The sequence below is a fragment of the Notamacropus eugenii genome, chromosome 2 (assembly GCF_028372415.1).
Source record: "Notamacropus eugenii isolate mMacEug1 chromosome 2, mMacEug1.pri_v2, whole genome shotgun sequence".
Taxonomy (NCBI): domain Eukaryota; kingdom Metazoa; phylum Chordata; class Mammalia; order Diprotodontia; family Macropodidae; genus Notamacropus; species Notamacropus eugenii.
In genome coordinates, this window is record NC_092873.1 from 255,148,081 (window position 1) to 255,168,444 (window position 20,364).

General features: G+C 37.5%; 1 protein-coding gene across 2 annotated transcripts in view; it reads right to left on the minus strand.

Moving 5' to 3' along the window:
* The window catches only part of PRKN (parkin RBR E3 ubiquitin protein ligase), a 1,884,374-nt gene that overhangs the window by 298,063 nt on the left and 1,565,947 nt on the right, over positions 1-20,364 (minus strand). For both annotated transcript variants that reach the window (XM_072637710.1, XM_072637711.1), the window contains one exon: positions 19,154-19,215. In XM_072637710.1, the coding sequence (XP_072493811.1) occupies positions 19,154-19,215 (62 nt within the window). The remainder of the gene's footprint in view (positions 1-19,153; positions 19,216-20,364) is intronic.

The following is a 20,364-nucleotide window of genomic DNA, read 5'->3' on the forward strand; positions in this document are numbered from 1 at the left end:
CTGCCTTGTTTCCCACCTACTCATTTGCATAAAACCAACAGGAGAACTTGATAGTTAGAAACTAGGGAACCCAAACTCAGAGATAGTTTGGGATTATTAGGTAAATTGCTTAGTTGTGACCCAGTCTGCATATAGGAGGTAAATGCACTGTTTGATCACCATATGCTAGAAACAAGTTTTTTGCTGAGGAGACCTTGCTCTGAACTAGAAAAGTTGGCCACAGAAAAGAGCCTGGGGGAAGTGAAGGCATACCTCTGTACTGCTGCCTCTACTTAGGAAGTGAAAACCCTGTAGAGGACAGACAACAGAGTAGAGCTAGTGCCTCAAAACCAAAGGCTAAGAGTATCTGTTCTTTCTGAAAGGGTATAGCTGGCAGCAAAGAGATACTGCCAGTGGAGGATCATTCCAGCTTAGCAGAGGTGGTGCTACCTTTTTTTTTCAAGAATTTTTTTATTAATTAATTTATAGATATTTTTCAACATTCACTTCCACAAGATTTTGAATTCCAAATTTTCTTCCATCTCTCCCCTCCCCCCCCCACCCCAAGACAGCAGGCATTCTGATTACCCCTTCCCCCAAAGTGCCCTCCCTTCTATCACTACCACCCATTTCTCTCATCCCCATCCCCTCTATTTTCTTGTAGGGAAAGATAGATTTCTATACCCTATTGCCTGTATTTTTTATTTCTCAGTTGCATGTAAAAGCAATTTTTTTAACATTCATTTTTAAAACTTTTGCATTCCAGATTTTCTCCTGTGCTGTTACCTTTCTAACACAGATTACATATTCATCAGGAACTTGATGGAAACTGAGGCATACAGTTCCAGAGTTACAACTTACCTTAGTCATTTGCATTTCCTATTCATCTGTCTCACTATTAAAGTATTTCAAATTTATGCCTACTCTTGCAATAAATACTCTTCTATGTTCTGGGGAGAGTAATTCTCAGGGAGTGAAGAATGTTATGAAATTATTCTTTTTGCTTTACCTTTGGTCTTTGTTAAGAGTTAACTGAGGAGCAACCAGGTGGTGTGGAGCACCAGCCCTAGAGTACAGAGGACCTGAATTCAAATGTGACCTCAGATACTTACTAGCTGTGTGACCCTGAACAAGCCACTTAACCCATATTTCCTCAAAAAAAAAAAAAGAGTTAATTGAAATAGAGGACCAATTTGTTAGTGAGAAGCACATAAAATTAGCATATCATCCTCCTAGAATTTCAGAATTGGAGGGGACTTCAGAAATCATCTTATATAACTAGTAGTAACCAATCAGGAATCTTTTCCAAGAAACTTCAGCTTCAAAATCTTTAAGGCAGTCCATGTCACTTCTGAATCAGTCAGATTTTTAGGAAAATTTTCCTTATAGAAATTCCAAATCTGTTTTTCTATAACTTCCACTCTCTGTTACTAATTCTGCCCTCTTTAAACAAGGAAAACCATCTTGTGATGTTGTATTGAAAAGGACCTTAGAAGTCATCTAATTTAATGTCTTTTATGTTACAGATGAGGAAACTGAGATTGAGATCAAGTTTTATTCAACAAACATCTATTTAAGTACCTATAATATACAGTGCTATGTTCTCCTCAGTGCACTGAGAACATAAATACCAAAATGATAGTCTTTGCCCTTAGGTAACTTACATTCTACTTCAGCGATCCAAGATGGACAACAGAATTAATATGGAAAACCTGGGTCACTGGAAGAACAGTGGTATCCTCAGGAGAAATTGGTAAGTTAATCAGAAGGTTAGGCTTAAAGTGAAAAAAGCAAAATTCTGTTTTTCAACATGTTCAATGTGAGATGCCTACAGAACATTCAGTTTGAAATATCTGACAGGCAGTAGATGTATTATTGGGACTCAAGAGCAACTCTACAATTGGATCTAGAGATCTTTGAGCCATGTAAAAAGAGAGGATGATTAAATCCATGGGAGCCTGTGCAATCATTAGGAGAGAAGAATGAAAGAGAAAAGAAGATCTACAACAAAACCTTGGTGGTATATCCACAGTGAGTGGATGTGATGTAGATAATGATCCAGAAAAGAAGATTGAGAAGGCACAGTCAGAATGATTAGACAAGAATCAAGAGAAAGCAGTGTCAGAGAAGCCCACAGAAGAGCAAGTAGGGTCATGTAGTTGGTAAGGCAGGATTCAAACTCAGATTTTCCTAGCTCTTGCCTAGCTCTCTAGTCATTATGATACAGAGCTGCCTGGCCTGTGGATCTGAATCTCTGCCTCTGCAACAAATATTCCTGTTCTTCATGAAAGAAAACCTTTACTGACCCACTATCACTTTAGGCTTGTGTTTGATCAGTTCTCAAATTAGAAATTGCCCCATCTATCCCATTTTACTTTCTCCAGGTGAGAACTGACAACTGACCTCATCACATGTTGAATATTTGTTGCTATTGCTGTGCAGTCATTTCAGTCACGTCTGACTCTTCATGACCACATCTGGGGTTTTCTTGGCAAAGATACTGGAGTACTTTTCCATTTCCTTCTCCAGTTCGTTTTACAGATGAGGAAACTGAGGCAGACAGGGTTAATTGACTTGCCCAGGGTTACATAGCTATAAGTGTGTGAGATCACATTTGAATTCAGGAAGATGAGTCTTCCACTGTACTGTCTATATGTCTCCACTTTTCTTCTGTCTCTGGAATCTGAGAACCTAGGTTAAAATCCTGCCTCTGATGCCTACCCTGGACAATTTACTTAACTTTCCTGAATCTTAATTTCCTTATCTATAAAATTAGAGAACTGGAGTGGATGACCTTGGAAGTTTCTTCAAATTCTAATGCTATGTATCATCTTGAAAGCTTTATACTATGTACAAAATGGTACCTGCTGGCTTGATGTTCAGAACACACCTCAGAAGTTGTCCACCTCACAATCTCACTCAGTGGGCAATAACTAGCTGACTTTTAGGCACTGTGTTGAAAGAACATGATTAATTTATAATGTGGGAATTTTGTGGAAGACAGTATCACACACACAAAATATGAAATAGAGCTCCAGATAGAATATTACTAATTTTTTTAGAGAACATTTGTCTTTGGAGTTTCTGTGGTTGATCATTATATTTACTTTCTCAGTTATGTTTCAACACTCCAACAAGCATTTATTACACACTTATCATATACACAAAATTGAGTAAACTACAGAAAGCTTTAATGAGGTCAGGGACTCCCAGGACATTAATCTGGAAGGGTTCTTGACCATGCCATACCACAAAGGCCCTCCAACAAAGAATTCACCCAACATGCTGGAGGACTCCCTCTAAATTAAATGCCATTGCTTGGATCCTGATGAAGGATAGGGGCTGAACATCAGTTCTCCACTGTTCTCAGTACATGACTGGCCCATTTTCTTTTCTATTCATAAGTTTTCTGATGACACCCCTTATGCATCTTTCATGAACAATTCTTTGCTGATTACATGTTTCAGTCTCTTCATACCCATTGATAAGTCTCTTCATTTCCTTCTGGGTGACCTCCAACCTTAAGCCTTCAGATTCTGGTATTCCATTCTTTACAGTCATAAATTATTATCAATGGCATTAAAAAGAATAACAACAAAAAATGAAAAAAGAATGAAGTTTCAACGAAAAACAAGGTATTATTAAAAGTCTAGTACAATTTCTCAAATACAGTCTGGCCTATTTTCCTTTTTAATTAATTTTGAGTCTAGTTTAATGTTCATTTAAGCTACCTATTATATGTGTGTATATGTACACACATATGCACTCATATCTATGTATGTATATGCACACATATACACATACATATACACATTTGTATACATACATATACATATATACATACATGTATATAGTAATAGACAAGCTCTATAGGTTGTCTACTCATTTGCATATTATAATCTGCATATCATAGTTCTCAGTGGATATTATCCCAGATTATCTTGGGAATGCTATAAATTGTTTGTTACAATTTAGCATCAAAAGTCAATAAAGGAGTATATTGCATATCTAAAGATATAAGCCTAGTCAGGATGAAGAAACAGTTGACACAGAGAGGTGTAGTTTAATGCGGCAAGTAGAGGTAGACTGGAAGAGGGAATGCAGTCTTCATAGAGGAGATTACCAGGGCAAAGGCAGTGAGAGGGAGATAAGAGCAGAGAAGGCAGTCTGGCTGGTCACATGGTAAAGGAAAGTGGATGATGCACAATGAGGCTTATGAGAGAGGCGAGAGGCTACGGTTAAGGAGTTTAATAATAAAACTAAGGATTTTTGATATTATAGTAGAAGCAAAATGAAGTCACTGGAATTTACTGTTGAGAGAAGCAACTTGGTTATATTTTTACTTCAGGGAAAACACGGGCAATATCATGTAGACTAGACTAAAATGGGGTGAGATTTGAGGCAGGGACACCAATTAGAAAGTTGTTTCAATAATCTAGGAAAGAAAGGATAAGGGCCTGAACAAAGGTAGGAGCTATAAAGGGGATGGATATGAGATGTTGTGGAGATAGAAAGATCAAGAAACAGCTAGTAACTGGATATGTGGGGTGACAGAGGGTCTTCCTGACTCCAAGCCTGGTGCTCCGTCTCCTGAACCACCTAGCTGCTCTTGGAAGAATAATGGAGGCCTTCAACAGAAGGAAAGTATAAAAGAAGGGTATATTTGAAGAAAAGATGAATTGTTTAGACATACTGAAGTTTGTGCTTCTGACTCAAGCTCAGGGGAGAGGTTGAGGCTGGATATATAAATTTGTGATTCACTGGAATAAAGATGATAATTCAACCATCTTTACCTCTTAGTCCAAATCCTCATCACAGCTCTCTATCAGCCTCCAGGTCAATTCCTCCTCCTTTCCCAGGGGGTTAAGTACTTGGCCCATAACCTTCCTTTCCACCTCAACTGCTACTCTTATACTTGGAGACGCACACACACACACAGAGGACTATATAGATATACAAACATATATATTACATACAAACATACACACATATATAGAGAGGGCTATATAGAAACATATATTACACACATACATACATACATATAGGTAGATACATAGATACATATATACACATACACACACAGAGTGAAGTCCCTTCAAGCATCCTACCTCATCAGCAACTTGTATGTCCTCAGTTTCCACTCTACTTTAACTCTACATAGGGTTAGGTAAACTCTTGAACTGGTTATCAAAAGGGATCTTATTTGTAAAGCACTTAATGTAATGCCTGACACGTAAAAGGCATTTAAGAAATGTTGCTCCCCACCATCCATCACACCTACCTGTTCTACCTCCAAAATCCAAAATTCTAAAAATTCTTCTTCTTGAGGATAGGGACACTTTTGTGGTTATTTGCACCTGTAGGGCATTATCTCAAAATACCTTGGCATCATTCCTTACTCTCTCCCCATTTCCAATGAGGTGGCCCATCTGATTGTCAAAACCACTCCCTTTACATGCACCCTTCATCCCATTTTCACTCTTCTCCTGCAGATTGCACCCTGGATCATCCTCTTTCTGTCTTCAGCCTCTTCCTATCTCCTGGTTAGCTCATGATTAGGTAATCCATATGCCCAAATCTATGCTATCCTTAAAAAAAATCTTCATTATGTCCTACCATCTCCTCAAGCTATCATCATATTTCTCTTTTCCCTTCTCAGTTAAATTCTTAGAAAAAATCCCTCTACTCTTCTTACCTCCACTTACCTCATCACTTAACTGAAACTATTAGAACTCCAAAATCACTAGTGATCTCTTACTTGACAAATTGGACGGTCTTTTCTCAGTCTTGATCTTTCTAATATTCTACTGATCTTAACATACACTACTGACTACTCTCTCCTCCCTGATACTTTCTCCCCTGGGTTTTTGTGATACTCTTCTCTTTTAGTTCTTCTTTTCCCCACCTAACTGCCTCTACTCAGTCTTGTCTGCTGGATCACCACCTAGGTTCCCCTAGGCCCTATACTGTAGCCTCTTTTCTTCTCTTTCTATTCCTTCTCACTTTGTGACCTTGTCACCTCCCATCAGTTTGACTGTCATCTCTATGCAGATGTCTCTAAGATCTATACATCTGGCCAGTCAGTTGCCTATTTAACATTTCAAATTACATACATCTCAAATTTAACATGGCCAAAAGGGAACTCAATATTTTTACTCCTCAAACCACTCTCCTAACAACCTTTGATTCATCAGGGCTCCTAGGTTTGTAACCTTTCTGTTAAAGATTCCTCACTCTCTTTTGCCTTACAGATCTAATCAGTTGCCAAATCTTGACCTTTCTGCCTTCACAACATGTCTTGTTTCCATCACTCTCTCTCTATTCACCCAGTGACCACCTTAGGTCAGGCTTTCAACCTCTCTTGCCTAAATTATTACAATGGCCTCCTAATTGGTTTCTCTGCCTCACAACTTAAATACATCCTCCACCTAGCTGCCAAAGTGATTTTCCCATATGCAAGTCTACTCAATAAATTCCAGGAGCTACCTATTGCTTTTAAGATTATAGATAAATTCCTCTGACTGTTAAAGCCTTTCACAATCTGTATTAATCTATCTTTCTTGACTAGCTAGACAGTCTTCCCTTCTTCCACCCTGTGATCCAAGCAAATTGGCATTTGCTCTGATCCATACATACAGCATTCTTATCTCCCATATCTATGCTTTTCTACCTGCCATTTCTCATATATGCTATGCCCTTCCACCTCACAGAATCCCTTACTTCAAGAGGAAGATCAAAGAGGGAGCCAAAAAGGCAGAGTAGGAAGAAGGGTACATAGTCCAACTCCTTTCTTGCTAATGATATGATAAGAACCCTGGAACAAGAAATAACCAGGAAATTGAGGGAGAAATTATAGGGAGTCATTGTTCTAGACAACAATCACAAATTCAACCTACAAATGACTAAAGTAACAACTGTGCAACAGAGATGGGCACAAACTCAGTACCCACAGCCCCAACTTAGATCAGTCACTTGATCATCTGGGACTCAGCCCCTAGATCAGAAGAAAAATGTGAGGGTTTCCCACAGAAGGGGAAGAATGAAGACTTAGTGCCCAGAGTCCCAGGATAGGCCAGTGGCATGGAATCTTCTGATCAGGAGGAGGGGAAATCAAAGAAACAGACTCAGAACCTAGAGCAATGGAATGCCCTGAGATCATGGATACAGGGTCTGGGATTTCATACTTGGTCTCCAGAACAACCTGGTAGACCAGCAACATGGGGCAGCCCAAAGCAGGTCACATGAAAGAAAATTGACTAAACTACAGAAACCTTTAATGAGGTCAGGGACTCCCAGGACATGAACCTGGAAGGGGAGATTAACTCCAAAATACATACAAGCATAGCCTCAAACAACAAAACAGCTTGCCAGCAAGATCAATTGGAATTCCTAAAAGAATGAAGAGTTAAAATGATATTATAAATGAGAGTGAAAGATAGAAGAATTGTAAAAGGAATGAGGGGTCTAGACAAATGATTGGAAAGAAAATCAATAGCTTAGCACAAAATGTGTTCTATGAAAATCAAAATAGATTAAAAATAAGTGGATGACTCTATGAGACAACAAATATTAAAATAGTCAAAAGACTGAAAAATAGAAGAAAGAGAAGCTATCTCAAATAAAAAATAACCAATCTAAAAATATTAAGATAAAATAATTGAAAAATCAATGGTCTACCTGAAAGCTAGAGACAAAAAACCCCCCAAAACTTAGACATCATATTTCAAGAATTCTTGACAGAACACTACTCAGATTTCTTAAAACCTGAGAGTAAAATGAAAATAAAAAAATTCACTGGCCATTCCTTGAAAGAAACTCAAAAACAAAAACTACCAGGAACATCACAGCCAAAATCCAGAGCTACTGGGTCAAAGAAAGAATATTTGAAAGTACTCAGGAAGAAAGTTCAAGTACCAAGAAGCTATAGTCAATTTTGCACAAAACTTAGAAACTTTCACTTTAAAGGAGCCAACATGAAATGTAATTTTCTAAAAGGCAATATATGATAGTCTTTAAACCAAGAATAAATTACCTAGCAAAAATGAGACTAAATCTATAAGGGGAAAAGTGGACCTCTAACGATAACAGAGCTCTCAAACATTAATAGACTAAAAACAAAAATAAGAGATGAGTAGAAACTTTGAAACGTAAATGCCAGAGTAAGCAAAAATAGGCAAATGGAAAAGATGTTATGAGGATGAAATGTTTGTATTCTAGGGGAGAGGGAGAAGGATGGTACAAGGAGGCTCTGATAACTGCAATGTTCATCAGGGGTCATAGACAGGGTCATAGAAGATGGAGGATTGGAAGTGATTTTTGTTATGTTCTGACAATCATAAATGAAGAAATGGAGAAAAAAAGATATTCTAGGGAAGAAAAGAGGAGGAATAATGGGAGGGAATTTATCTCACATAATCAGAAAGTACAAGTAGAAATCTACATGAATGAGGAAAGAGGATGCAAAGCAGGTATCACTTGAACCTCACTTTTAACTGATGCAGAGTGAAGTCAGAAAAACAATTTATATGTTAATAACAGAATTCTAAAAACAAATAATTTTGAAAGACTTAACAACTATGACCAATACAATGAACAGCCATGATTCCACGGTGATTAAGAATACTGTCCATCACCTGACACAGAGGTGACAGGACAGATATACAGAGTCAGACATGCATTTTTGGACACAGCTTATTTGTTTTGCTTGACTGTTATTTGCTGAAGCATTTTGTTTTTATTCCCCTCCCCCCTCCATGGGTAGTGCGATGTGGCAAAAAGAGAAGGAAGATGCTTGTTAAACAAAAAACTAAAAAATTCTGTAGTCCAAGGACCATTTTCTATATAAAGGAATTCTTCATCTTGCAACTATGATTGCCTTACCATCCCAACTCCTTTATATTTATTTTCTTTTTACATTTTATTCTATATATACTTGTACATGTTTTTATTTACTCTTCTATTATAATATAAGCTCCTTGAGAGTAGAAATTGTTTCATTCTTTGAATTTATATCACCAGTGTCTATCAAAGTACCCTGCATATGTTAGAATCTTGGCAAATGTTTATTGATTGAGACATTCTTCATCCACTTTACTTTCCTATATAGATGGTTATGCCAGACTCTTCTGAGAGTTCATGGATCTCATTTAGGAGGTTCACAGATGTTCTGGATATCAATACAGTCATTCTAATTTCATCTGCAAACGGGACCATCTTGAAGACCTCAACGTCTGTATATAATTATTCCATTTCATTCTGCTGAAAATGCTCCGTGAGAACAGCAAACACCCTTAGCAAGCATACATCCCTCTGTTTCATGCCTTTCTTGATATTTAAAACTGGAGGGTTGTCAAGGTTATTTTTGTTGCTTCTTTCAAAGAATCTTGCTTGGCTTTAATATATGAATGGGAGATACCTTGCTAAAAGAAACTGCTGACTACAAATAAAGTGCAATAATAGAATGATAGTGGCCATAAGGGGACCAAACAAAGAAGTGGGAATGTGTTACACAATCTCTGAAAAAAAATCAAGTCAGAGGGATTGTTTTCCTTATGGTGGCTTAATGAAGAAGGATTGTTACATTATGAAATTTCATTTAAAAACACCTTTTCCCGTTTGAATGTTGGAGTGGTGGAGGGTTACTTAAAGAAACCTATTCAAGAACATTAAACTATGGAGAGACTGTTTTTCACTTGTTTCAGTCACATCCAATTTCTTGTGACCCTCTGGACAAGGATACTGGAGTAGTTTGCTATTTCCTTCTCTGGCTCATTTACAGATAAGGAAACTGAGGCAAACTGGGTTAAGTGACTTGTCTAGGGTCACACAGTTAGTAAGTGTCTGAGGCCAGATTTGAATTAAGGAATATGAGTCTTCCTGACTCCAGGCATGGCACTCTATTCACCACTCCACCTAACTACCTATGGATAGACCATACCAGCCCCAAAGAAGGGGATACTGACAAGGATAACTAGATCAAGCAGCAAGCATTGATTAAGCACTTACTATATGCTACACATTTTAGACATAGTAGTATTCTGTCTGGAGTAACCTTCTGGGCTAATCCAATATAAGGAAGCTGATCTTTCTCAGACCTAATCACAAAAAAGGGCAAATTCTTACTTCTCAAAATGCAAGATTGAAACAGTAATAAAAAAATGCAAGACTGTTGGCAGAAAACAAAGGTGGACAACCTATTGTGAAACTCAGCAGACAGTTCATTCATTCATTCATTCATTCATTCATTCATTCATTCATTCATTCATTCATTTGTGTCATTGTTAGCCATTATGTTATCTATTAGGAGATATTGCATTCTTTCCTTTGGGGGGCACTCAGGTACAGCAGCAACAATTGCTTGATTCCTGCTTCATTTACTCCCAATCCCCTGTCCTCCTCCAAGTCATGGTTTCTATTTTAGCAAGAAGTCACAAATGCCCCAGTGCACAGTTTCCTCTCCCGTGGCCTCTCCCATCTTCTCACTCAGAGAAGCATCTTTTTTTCTCTCCCTATTCATACTCCCCAGTGAGCTGTCAGAAACAAATCAAAGACAAATTTGTTGCAGAAGATAATATGCTCGGGTTCTGATTTTATTTGCATAGTATTGGGGTCTAAGAGTCAAAAGCAGTCTATAGATGAGCATTAATTTATGGCTAAATTATTCCCCCCTGCTATTTGGAGAGGGCCATATTTGCCGCATCTATTAGACACCTTTTAAAGCTCCTTATAGTCTCATTAATCGTAAACTCATTTCCCCTCAGTTGCAGATAGTTAGCCTGGAGGAATAAATGACTGCTTTAGGAGACTGACTTTTACATTGTTTTTATGTGAGTGTGTATTTGTGTGTGAGCTTTTCAGCTGTTTCTTAGCAAATAAATCTTTCTAGCTGATTTTGAACATCTGTCATCTACTCAGGAAGTGAAATAGTTGGATAGAAGGCTGGACTTTGTCCATTACATAGAGAGAAAAAATATTGTGATTTGCTGAAATCAAGTTTTATGAAAGCACACACACACACAAAAAACACATTAAAAACTCAAACAAGGCAGGAGGCATCAGTACAAAATCTAACCCTGCCAGATATAAGATGCTATGTGTTACTGAAAAGTAACACACTGTCTAAGGGTATCCCAATTTCTTTCTTATGCAAGAGTCCAAATCTTTTTGTTCATTCTATGTTGTGACACATGACCACAAATCACAAGAAAGGAAATAAGATAGAACTAGACTTCATGTAATTATCTTTCTTGCAGCCTTACTAATGTAAACTTGCCTTTGGAGAGTTCAGCTTAACAAACTGTAAAGCACCTCTAAAAGTGGTATGGAGAAATAAGAGAACTATGGGTCTAGTTATTCAACAGTTTCTGAATTTGCTTAACCATACAATCATCTCCTCTACTGCAAAGATAGCATGAGAGATTCTTGTCAAAGACTTGACATAAATCCAGTTATATTGTAATATTCATAGCATTGATGGTGATGATGAATATGCTGGAGTAGTTCTCAATCGCAAAGTATAACAGATTTTTCCATATAGATGGCAGAAGAAAAACATTTATTCAGACACTACAAAGCCAAATCCCAAAACCAGAAAGTAAAATCCATCATAGTAGCCAAGAATACACATTAGCATTGCAGAGGACAAAGCCATTCCCAAGTCTGCCCCCCTCACCCCAGGGCACTTCCCACAAACAAAACACTCACAAGTCTAGCTGTCTGCTTGCCTGAGTTCTCTCTCTCTCCACCCTAAGTGCTCTAACTCACTTACTACCAGTTTATCTTTGGTCTTTCCTGTTCCACCCATTCAGCAAGCTCCTCCCACCATATATGACTTAGGTATCCATGTGATTTAAGCAGGTCACATGGGCCTATGGAAAAGATCTTCCCATTTAAATTGCCATTATACCAGTTGTATTGCATCTCTTCCATTCTTCTGATGCACTAGTTTAATAATCCTATCAAAAAGGAAAATTATATTAGCATGTGAAATTCTTAAAGAACACTGGCTGAATCTTAATGATTATTTCATTTCCCTTCTAAATGCTCAGTGACCATACCTTTAACAAAGAATTTTGACAAGAATATAGCAAAGTTCACAGGCCTATATTCTAAAGACTCTATCCTCTTCCCTTTCTTGAAAATTTGGGCAATTGAATAGCTGTAGAGCACCTCTATCATTTTCCATTATGTGTTCAGACATCTCTGACAATGAATGAGCTATCACATTTACCAGTTTTTTTAGGACTCTTGCAATTAACTTGTCTGTGCCTGGTATATTAAATCCCTGAGGGGCAAATGGCCCTTGATTGCAATCTTCTCACTTATAATGGGTTCTAATCCCGTACTTTCCATTTTGTTCCATCCCTCATAACATCAGGAATATTCTCCTTTAAAGATAACAAAGAGTTGAAGAGATTTTCCTTCTCTCTGTTATCAATAACTATTTCATGTCTTGGAAGGATTTGAACATAGGTCTTTGTTTTCCATGTTCATTGATGATTCACTATAATACTTTGCTTCTCAAGGACTTATGAAGGAAATCACAGATTCCTAGTACAAAGAACCATGAGGGAAAAAAGTGTCTGGTTAAGGTAGCATAGACAACGCCTACTGGGCAGGAGGTTCCATTGCAATAGGAATGTTCATGGAAAAGTTTCACAAAAAGGGACTATCTTTTCAAGGGGAAGGTAAGAAATGGTAAATGTTTGAAGTAGGACATATAACTATTCTCCTGTTAAAGTGGATGGAAGCCTGGTCTGTTTTTTGTTCATTATCATCTCAAATAAATATTCTTCGTTTAGGTGCTTATTACTAGCATGTAGTTGTGGCAATGAATACCCTTAGAAGAGAGCTGAAATAATCCAGATTCTGATGTCCACAGAAACTAGTCTTTTGATTGAAGCATAAGTCATGGATCATACACAGGGATTTAGAAGGCCCCAAGATTGAATTAGAATCTCTTTAAACCAAGAATTTTGGTTCTGGGCAATAGGTTAAAATTTTCAGACTTGTTGAGGATACTTTTGACTTACTTTTTTTTTCTTCTGAAATTTAGACTACACTGATATCTTTGGTCTAGGCAACATGAATTAGATGTGAATCTAATCAAAAGAGCTTTAAAATAAAAAGGAATATGGAGAGAAAATTTACTTATGTGTGACCATCAAGCTAGATGCCATGAAAGCAACTATAGTACAGGAAGAAGAAAAGGTAAAATCTCTGGAAGGTCAAATGTAAAGAAATAACTTGTAATAACACCAAAATTGTGAGATATCTAAAATATGATGAACAAAAAAGATATACTAGAGATCTTAGCACAAAAAAGTAAATTTGACTTCATAATTACTACTGAAACTTAGTGAAGTTATTAGAATATGGAAGTTTATATTGTATATAAGAGAAAAAGTATTTGTCAATCAATAGGTAATTATACAATGCTTACTATCTGTCAGACACTGAGGATACAAATGCAAAGAGTGAAACAATTCCTATGCTTACAATCTATCTGGAGAGACGTATAAATACAACTAAATAATAAATACATACCAAACAAATACAAAGAGATAAATATAAGGTAGTTATGGAAGGATGACACTAACACTTGGAAGAATCAGGATGAACTCCATGTAGAAAGTAGTGTTTCAGCAGCATCTTGAAAGAAAACAGGGCTAGGAATTGTGGTGTACATCTGTAATTCCTACTGTTGGGGAGGCTAAGGGTGATAGAGATCTTGAGCTGGGAACTTCTGAGTTGCAGTGTGATTAGCTGATCAGGTGTTTATACTGAGTCCAGCATCAAGATGGTGAGACCTTGGGAATGGAGGAGGGCAGGCAGGAAAGGGGGAGAGCAGGTAATCTAATGTTCAGCCAGTGTCAGAAACAAAGCAGGTTGGAACTCCTAACTGATTGACTAGTGGTGGGATTGGGTCTTTGAATAGCTCTTCAGCAGAAGAAAAGAAGGAAGGAATGTGGGAAGTTGGGAGAAGAAAAAAGAAAGGAAGGAAGAAAAAAAGAAAAAACTAAGAAAGAAAAGAATGAGGTAGAGGAAAGAAGGCAATACATTCTAAGCACCGGGAACAGTCAATGTGAAGGCATGGAGATAAGAAAAGAGTATCATTTGTTGAGGAAGAGAAAAATGGCCATTTTGGCCAGATCATAAACTAGGGAAAGGGAAGGCTAAAAGGATGGTATCAGGTTGCAAAAGGCTTTAAAAATCAAAGAGAAAAATTTATATATTATCCTACTGGCAATAAGAAGCCAGTGAGTAGGGGAATAACATGATTAGATTTGTGCTAAGGCACCTGAAAAGAGGATGCCCTAGAGTGAGGTGAGGCTTGAAGCCGAGTAACCAATTAGGAAATCATACGTGAAGTAAAGAGCTAAACTACAATAGTGCCTGTGTGAGTACAACATAGAGAGAGACTGGGTCAGATGGAAGAGATGTTACGGAGGTAGAAATGGTTAGATTTGGCAACTGAATAGAAACACATGAGCCAGAGGGAACAGCTGAAGATGATGCTGATGTTATAAACCTGAAAGACCTGAGGAACAGCATCTCCAACAGAAATTGTGATAGAATGTAGAGTTTTAGGAACAAGGTAGTGAGTTCTGTCTTGCATATACTGAATTTGAGATGCCCCAGGACATCCAGTATGAATTGTCCAATAGGCAGCTGGTGATGTGGGATTGAAGTCCTGCATAAGGATGATGGCTAAACCCACGTAAGCTTATCAGGTCACCAGAAGAAAATCACAGGGCTCAAGACAAAGCTTTAGAGTGTACTTCCAGTTAGGAGTCACAATATGTATGCAAAATAAGCCAGCAAAAGAGACTAAGAGGACATGATTAGGAAGAGAACTTGGACTATCCCATCATAAAATTTACAAGAGAGGAGGGGAAATTAGCCTGCAAAATATGAATAAAGTTATGATTAAGATACGTTTAAGCACCATCTTAAGCACACACTAGGTGGATTATGACAGTAAATAAAGGAATCAAAATTAGGATGCTAAGTACTTAAAATCTGGGGTAATTAATTCAGGAATGAAATGAAATCCTTAAGAATGAAATGCTGGAGACCCAATAGGAATAAATTCTAGTAAAGGAGAAAAAGGGAAGTTGAAGTTGTCTAAATAGAATGATAGGAGGTCTTCAGGTAACTGATCAAACCACTTAAATTTTAACAAGACATTAGTAGAAGATGAAAGCAAAGCTAGAGGAGATAAATGCAAAAATCTGGCATAGTACTTTAAGAACATTGTCAGCAGTGACAAAGCCCAGAATGAGCTAAGGCTGGTTGGGAAAGTTAAAGACAACACCGCCAACAACAATTAACAGAAAAACAACCCAGGGCTTTATTGGTGAAAAGATCAAGGAAGAGATAGGATTATTGCCCAGGGTGATAAATGAGGGAGAGCTACTCAATTCTTGTTTCGTCCTGCTTTCTCTACCAAGCAGCATGAATGTTAGACTGCAAAAATATAGGTAACCAGGAAAATAAATATGGGCTCTAATTTTACACTCACTGCCTTTGTGACCTTGGGCATGTTGCATAACTTTCCTAGGTTTTCCTTTACATATCTGTAAAAGGAGAGAGTTTGAATAGATGGCTTCTAGGGTCCCTTCTCACTCTGGATCATTAATTCTATAGTAGTATCCGAGATAATAAGAACATCTAATATTTCTAAGGTATGTAACTGTTTGTAAAGCAATCTTTACACATATTTAACACCAGTCAAGTGAGATTGGTGCTATAATTATCCCCATTTTACAGAGGAGGAAATTGAGGCTTTTGTAAAGTTCAGTGAATGGCCCAAAGTCAAGCAGTGGGTTAGAATCAAAGGGAGATATTAATTGAAGAATGGGCAAACAAACCATGGTATGTGAATATAATAAAGTATTATAGTATTTTAAGTAATAATGAAATTGATAAGTAGGTGCAGAAAAGAATATAAAAAGCTTACAAAAGCTGATATAAAATGAAGTAAACAGAAATAGGGAAAAAATATAAATGCTGACAACCACAAAACAAATGAAAATGAATACTAAAAAAAATAGAAAGAACAACCTTGGCTCCAAAGAAGATATGAGATATGAGAAGACACCTCCCTCTACTCCTTTGCAGAGGTAAAGGCCACATGGTATGGAGTGTTTCATATGGTGCATTTTTTTCAATGTGTTCATACGCTCTACTAAATTTTTTTCTTCTTCCCCTCCTCCACAGTTCTTTGTCATAAGGGATGATTCTCTGGGAGGACAGTAAAACGTCTCCTCAGAGTATATATACATTTTTCAGAGCTGGAAGGCATGACCCTCATGACCCAGAGTCTCATTAGAAATTAACAAAAAGTATCTGAGGCCTATTAATGTGCTGGGAAGATCTTTAACTCTTCCCCCTGCCCACCATTAACTTTACATTAACATTACAAAAGGTAGGCAGCGGTGGGATTCACATAATCATCACTTTATTTATCTCTCTGTGTATCCAGTCCAAGGAGTACTGATTTTGATTAATATTTCTGAATTCAATTCTAAGGGAGGATGACAAGTGCCCTGATGTCATTTAAACCCAAACAGAGGGCATAGCTGATTTATTTTTGTTTCTTTTTACTATTAACTGTCTGGTTATATTAGAATAAAAATAGATATGATCTAAGACATATATCATACATATCATATATGATAAATATGTATGTATATGTGTATGTGTTGAAAGAGATGATTTATCAGTCAAAGAAAGAATGGCAACTTAAATAAACTATTAAGCTGTAGCTCCAAAAGCCACTTGTGGGTTCTATAGGAAAATGGCTTTCAAATATCATGGTATCCTAGGTAGCTATGCATTTAAAGTCATTTTTCAATATATTTGTTAATGGAAAGAATTAATATCACACAAAATACAAAATGACAGATCATCAGAAAATAATTTGTTTGGTTTTGGAACGTGCTTTTGTACTTGTATTTTAATATTCTAAACATACAAGTACTTCAAATAAAAAATAGTAAGACATAACTCAGGAAGGGTTCAGACACTGTCTACCTTCCCTACACTATCTCTTCATTAACCCATTTGCTTTCTACTTCATCCTGGAGATGGAGAATATCAATTAGAAAACAAAGAACCAACCTAAACTGAATGGCTTTTTCTTGTTGATACATTTTTTGAGTTGGTGGAAGGGGGTAATTTGGTAGTTTCCTTGGAAAGGTTTCTTTGGGCACTGTAAGATCAAGCAAAGCTTGTTTATTCTGTAGATCAACAATGTTATCACCTATTGTGCCTTAGTGATTTTAACAATACTTTGAAAAAAAAAAAGCATTTGCCACAACAAAGCCATAATATATATCATATATATATCATATATATATATATAATCCATTCATAGCCAATCCAGCTTTGATATATAGCTATGCAAAAACATTTAACAATTCAATGTATGTTTAGCCAGATGTATTGCTATCACCAGTACAATTCCTTCCATTAAGACTACCCAACTAACTGTATAGTCTTAGAGACTGGCTCAGTGACATAAATGGCTTATTGTTATTGAATTGTTTCAATCTCGTATGACTCTTCATGACTCCATTTGGGGTTTTCTTGGCAAAGACACTGGAGTGCTTTGCCTTTTCCTTCTTCAGCTCATTTTACAGATGAGAAAACAGAGGCAAACAGGGTTAAATGACTTGCCCAGGGTCATACAACTGGTGTCTTAGGCCAGATATGAAACTGGGAAGATGAGTCTTCTAGAATCCAGGCATGGCTCCTCTGTCTACTTCTCCACCTAGCTACCCTTTATATGACTAATCACCTCTAAGAAGTATCAGAGACAGCATTCTGAATCCATGCTTTCTTGACTCCAAGTCCAACATTTTCTCCACTACTCTGTATGATGTCATAAAAATTTTTGCTCTTTTCTAGACAGCAAAAACCCATCCCTCTTCTCCTTCAACTTCTCCCCACACCACCCCAACAGCCACTGAGAAAGAAGGTAAAACAAAACCCTTGTCATAAATATGTGTAATCAAGCAAAAAAAAAAATTCACATTGACAGTGTCCAAAATATATTTATATCCATTTAAAACATGAGGTACTTTGTTGAATGCAGTGTAGTTTTTGTTTAATTTTATCTTGTTTTGGACTGGCAGTATAGTTATATGGGTACAGAGAACTGTGAATAAGGAAATTCCTTCTACCAATGCATATCAACACTTGTTCTACGGCTTCACATCTCAGATAATTACCTACAGCACTGAAAAATTAAATGAGTTGTCCAGGGACACAAAGCGAGTTTGTATCAGAACTGGTACTTAAACCCAAGTTCCTGAGTTTAAGCCAGATAGACAGCTTTTATCCAATGTGCTACACTTAGCTACATCTCAGTTTTAAATAACCTACTGCATAAATAAGACACCTTCCAGAGGGGCAGCTAAGTGATGCCACAGTGCACAAGCTCAAGGCTTGGAGTCGAGTTGGGAAGACTTGAGTTCAAATATGGCCTCAGACACTTACTTGCAGCATTGTGCTGGGCAAGTCACTTAAGCCTGTTTGCCTCAGTTTCTTCATCTATAAAATGATGTGGAGAAGGAAATGGTAAACCAGTCCAGTATCTTTGCCAAGAAAACCCCAAATGGGAGGTCACAAAGAATCAGGCATGATCGAAACGACTGGACTACAGCAACCACCATAGGAATTACATATATTCAGACTCATGCAGAATGTTACTATATGCTTCAAAATATACAAGATACATACACAAAACTTAAAAACACTATGCAAAAACCCTAGATTGAATACACAGACACTTCTACCCTCCCCACAACACCCATACACCCCCAATTCACCAAAACCAAACCTGACAAGACTTTCCCTATGATTCCCTCAGGCAGAGTTCATAGTCACACGTATTTGTTTGCTTGTCTGCCTCTGTGTAGTGCCTGTTTACCACTACAGTCCTGCCTTGAAAAGTTGTGGCAGATAGCAGATGTAGCAATTAATAGCTGTCAAGGATGATGGATAGGATTAAAAAAAGGTTCTCACACATCTCCTGTGTGTTTTTCTTCCCCATTTTGGGGTCCTGGGGGTCATCAGACACACAGTGTTTCCCTGGAGAGTTAGGGAACTGTCTCATTAGTGCTGCCTTTTGTGACACTATCACACAGCCTTTGAAATGTTAACTTACCTGTTCCTCCCCAAGAATTCTGAAGTGATGAAGCTCTTTAATCAAGGAGTCTGGACAGCCAGCTGTTGAAAAGAAAAATTAATCTTAAAAAACATAGGCAATGTTTTAGGTGTAATACAAGTATGTATTTTCATAACCATAAGAGGATTGGAGAATCATAAATATAGCTCCAGGAGGGACATCTATTTCAATCCCCTCATTTTAGAGATGAGAAATTTGATGTCTAGAGAGGTCAAGTCACTCGCTCAAGGTTACATTGGTAGTTAATGAAAAAGGCACGATTTGAAATAGGTCTTCTGATTCCAAATTCAGTGTTTCCTTCCACTGTACCAATTGATGGTCAGTCCTCTTGTTCTTTGAGCATACACATGGGCCTATCTATGTACACATACATATGAACATAACTTTTAGTGCTATCTGTGATTCTGTCAATGTTCATAACCTGGACTCGCACAGTTTCTAGTTTCTAGCTTGACCCATCCATAGACGTATAGCCCAACACTGATCACACAGGCAAAGTCTGAGATTGCTACTGTGGGGCAGGGGGAGTTTGATGGTCTGAAAGAGTGTCATTATTTATACCATGCAGCTCAATCACTCTCAGGGAAGGGCCCTGCATATAATGCACATCAACAACTTTCAGTACCCTACTTTGTTCTGCCAAGAGGTACCCTAGCATACTAAAGCAACAACTTCCTGTTCTGATGACATCAGCCATTAGGTAAATAAGCCCAATTCTTCAGTGCCTGTGAGTACTCATTCTCCACTCTTAACCAACTAACTCCCACTAGCTCCCACTCCAACACAAGAACTTGACTGTCCAAATATTCTCCATTCAGGTCAGGCAGTGTAGTCCCAGATATTTCATATGGCAAATCTGGTAACTAGAGGGAAGGGATAATTTCCTTTGGTAATAACAATCAGAAAGGATTAAACTAATTAATATTCAATTAAAACATTCACTTTTCCATGGCACTGCAGATATTTTAAATCATCACTTTCTGTCAGAATTCATCTTTGAAAATAAATTAAAACAATGTCAGAATATATTTCAAAACCATTATCAACCAAACACTCAATGGTTACATGAAACAAATTTTGGCCCCCTACCATAGGATGTCATCTCTAAGAGAGAGCTCAAAATGCTATGCCCTTCTCCCATGTGCTTTTAGGACCTTCAGCAAAGGAATCAGGGTATTGTAATCACAATA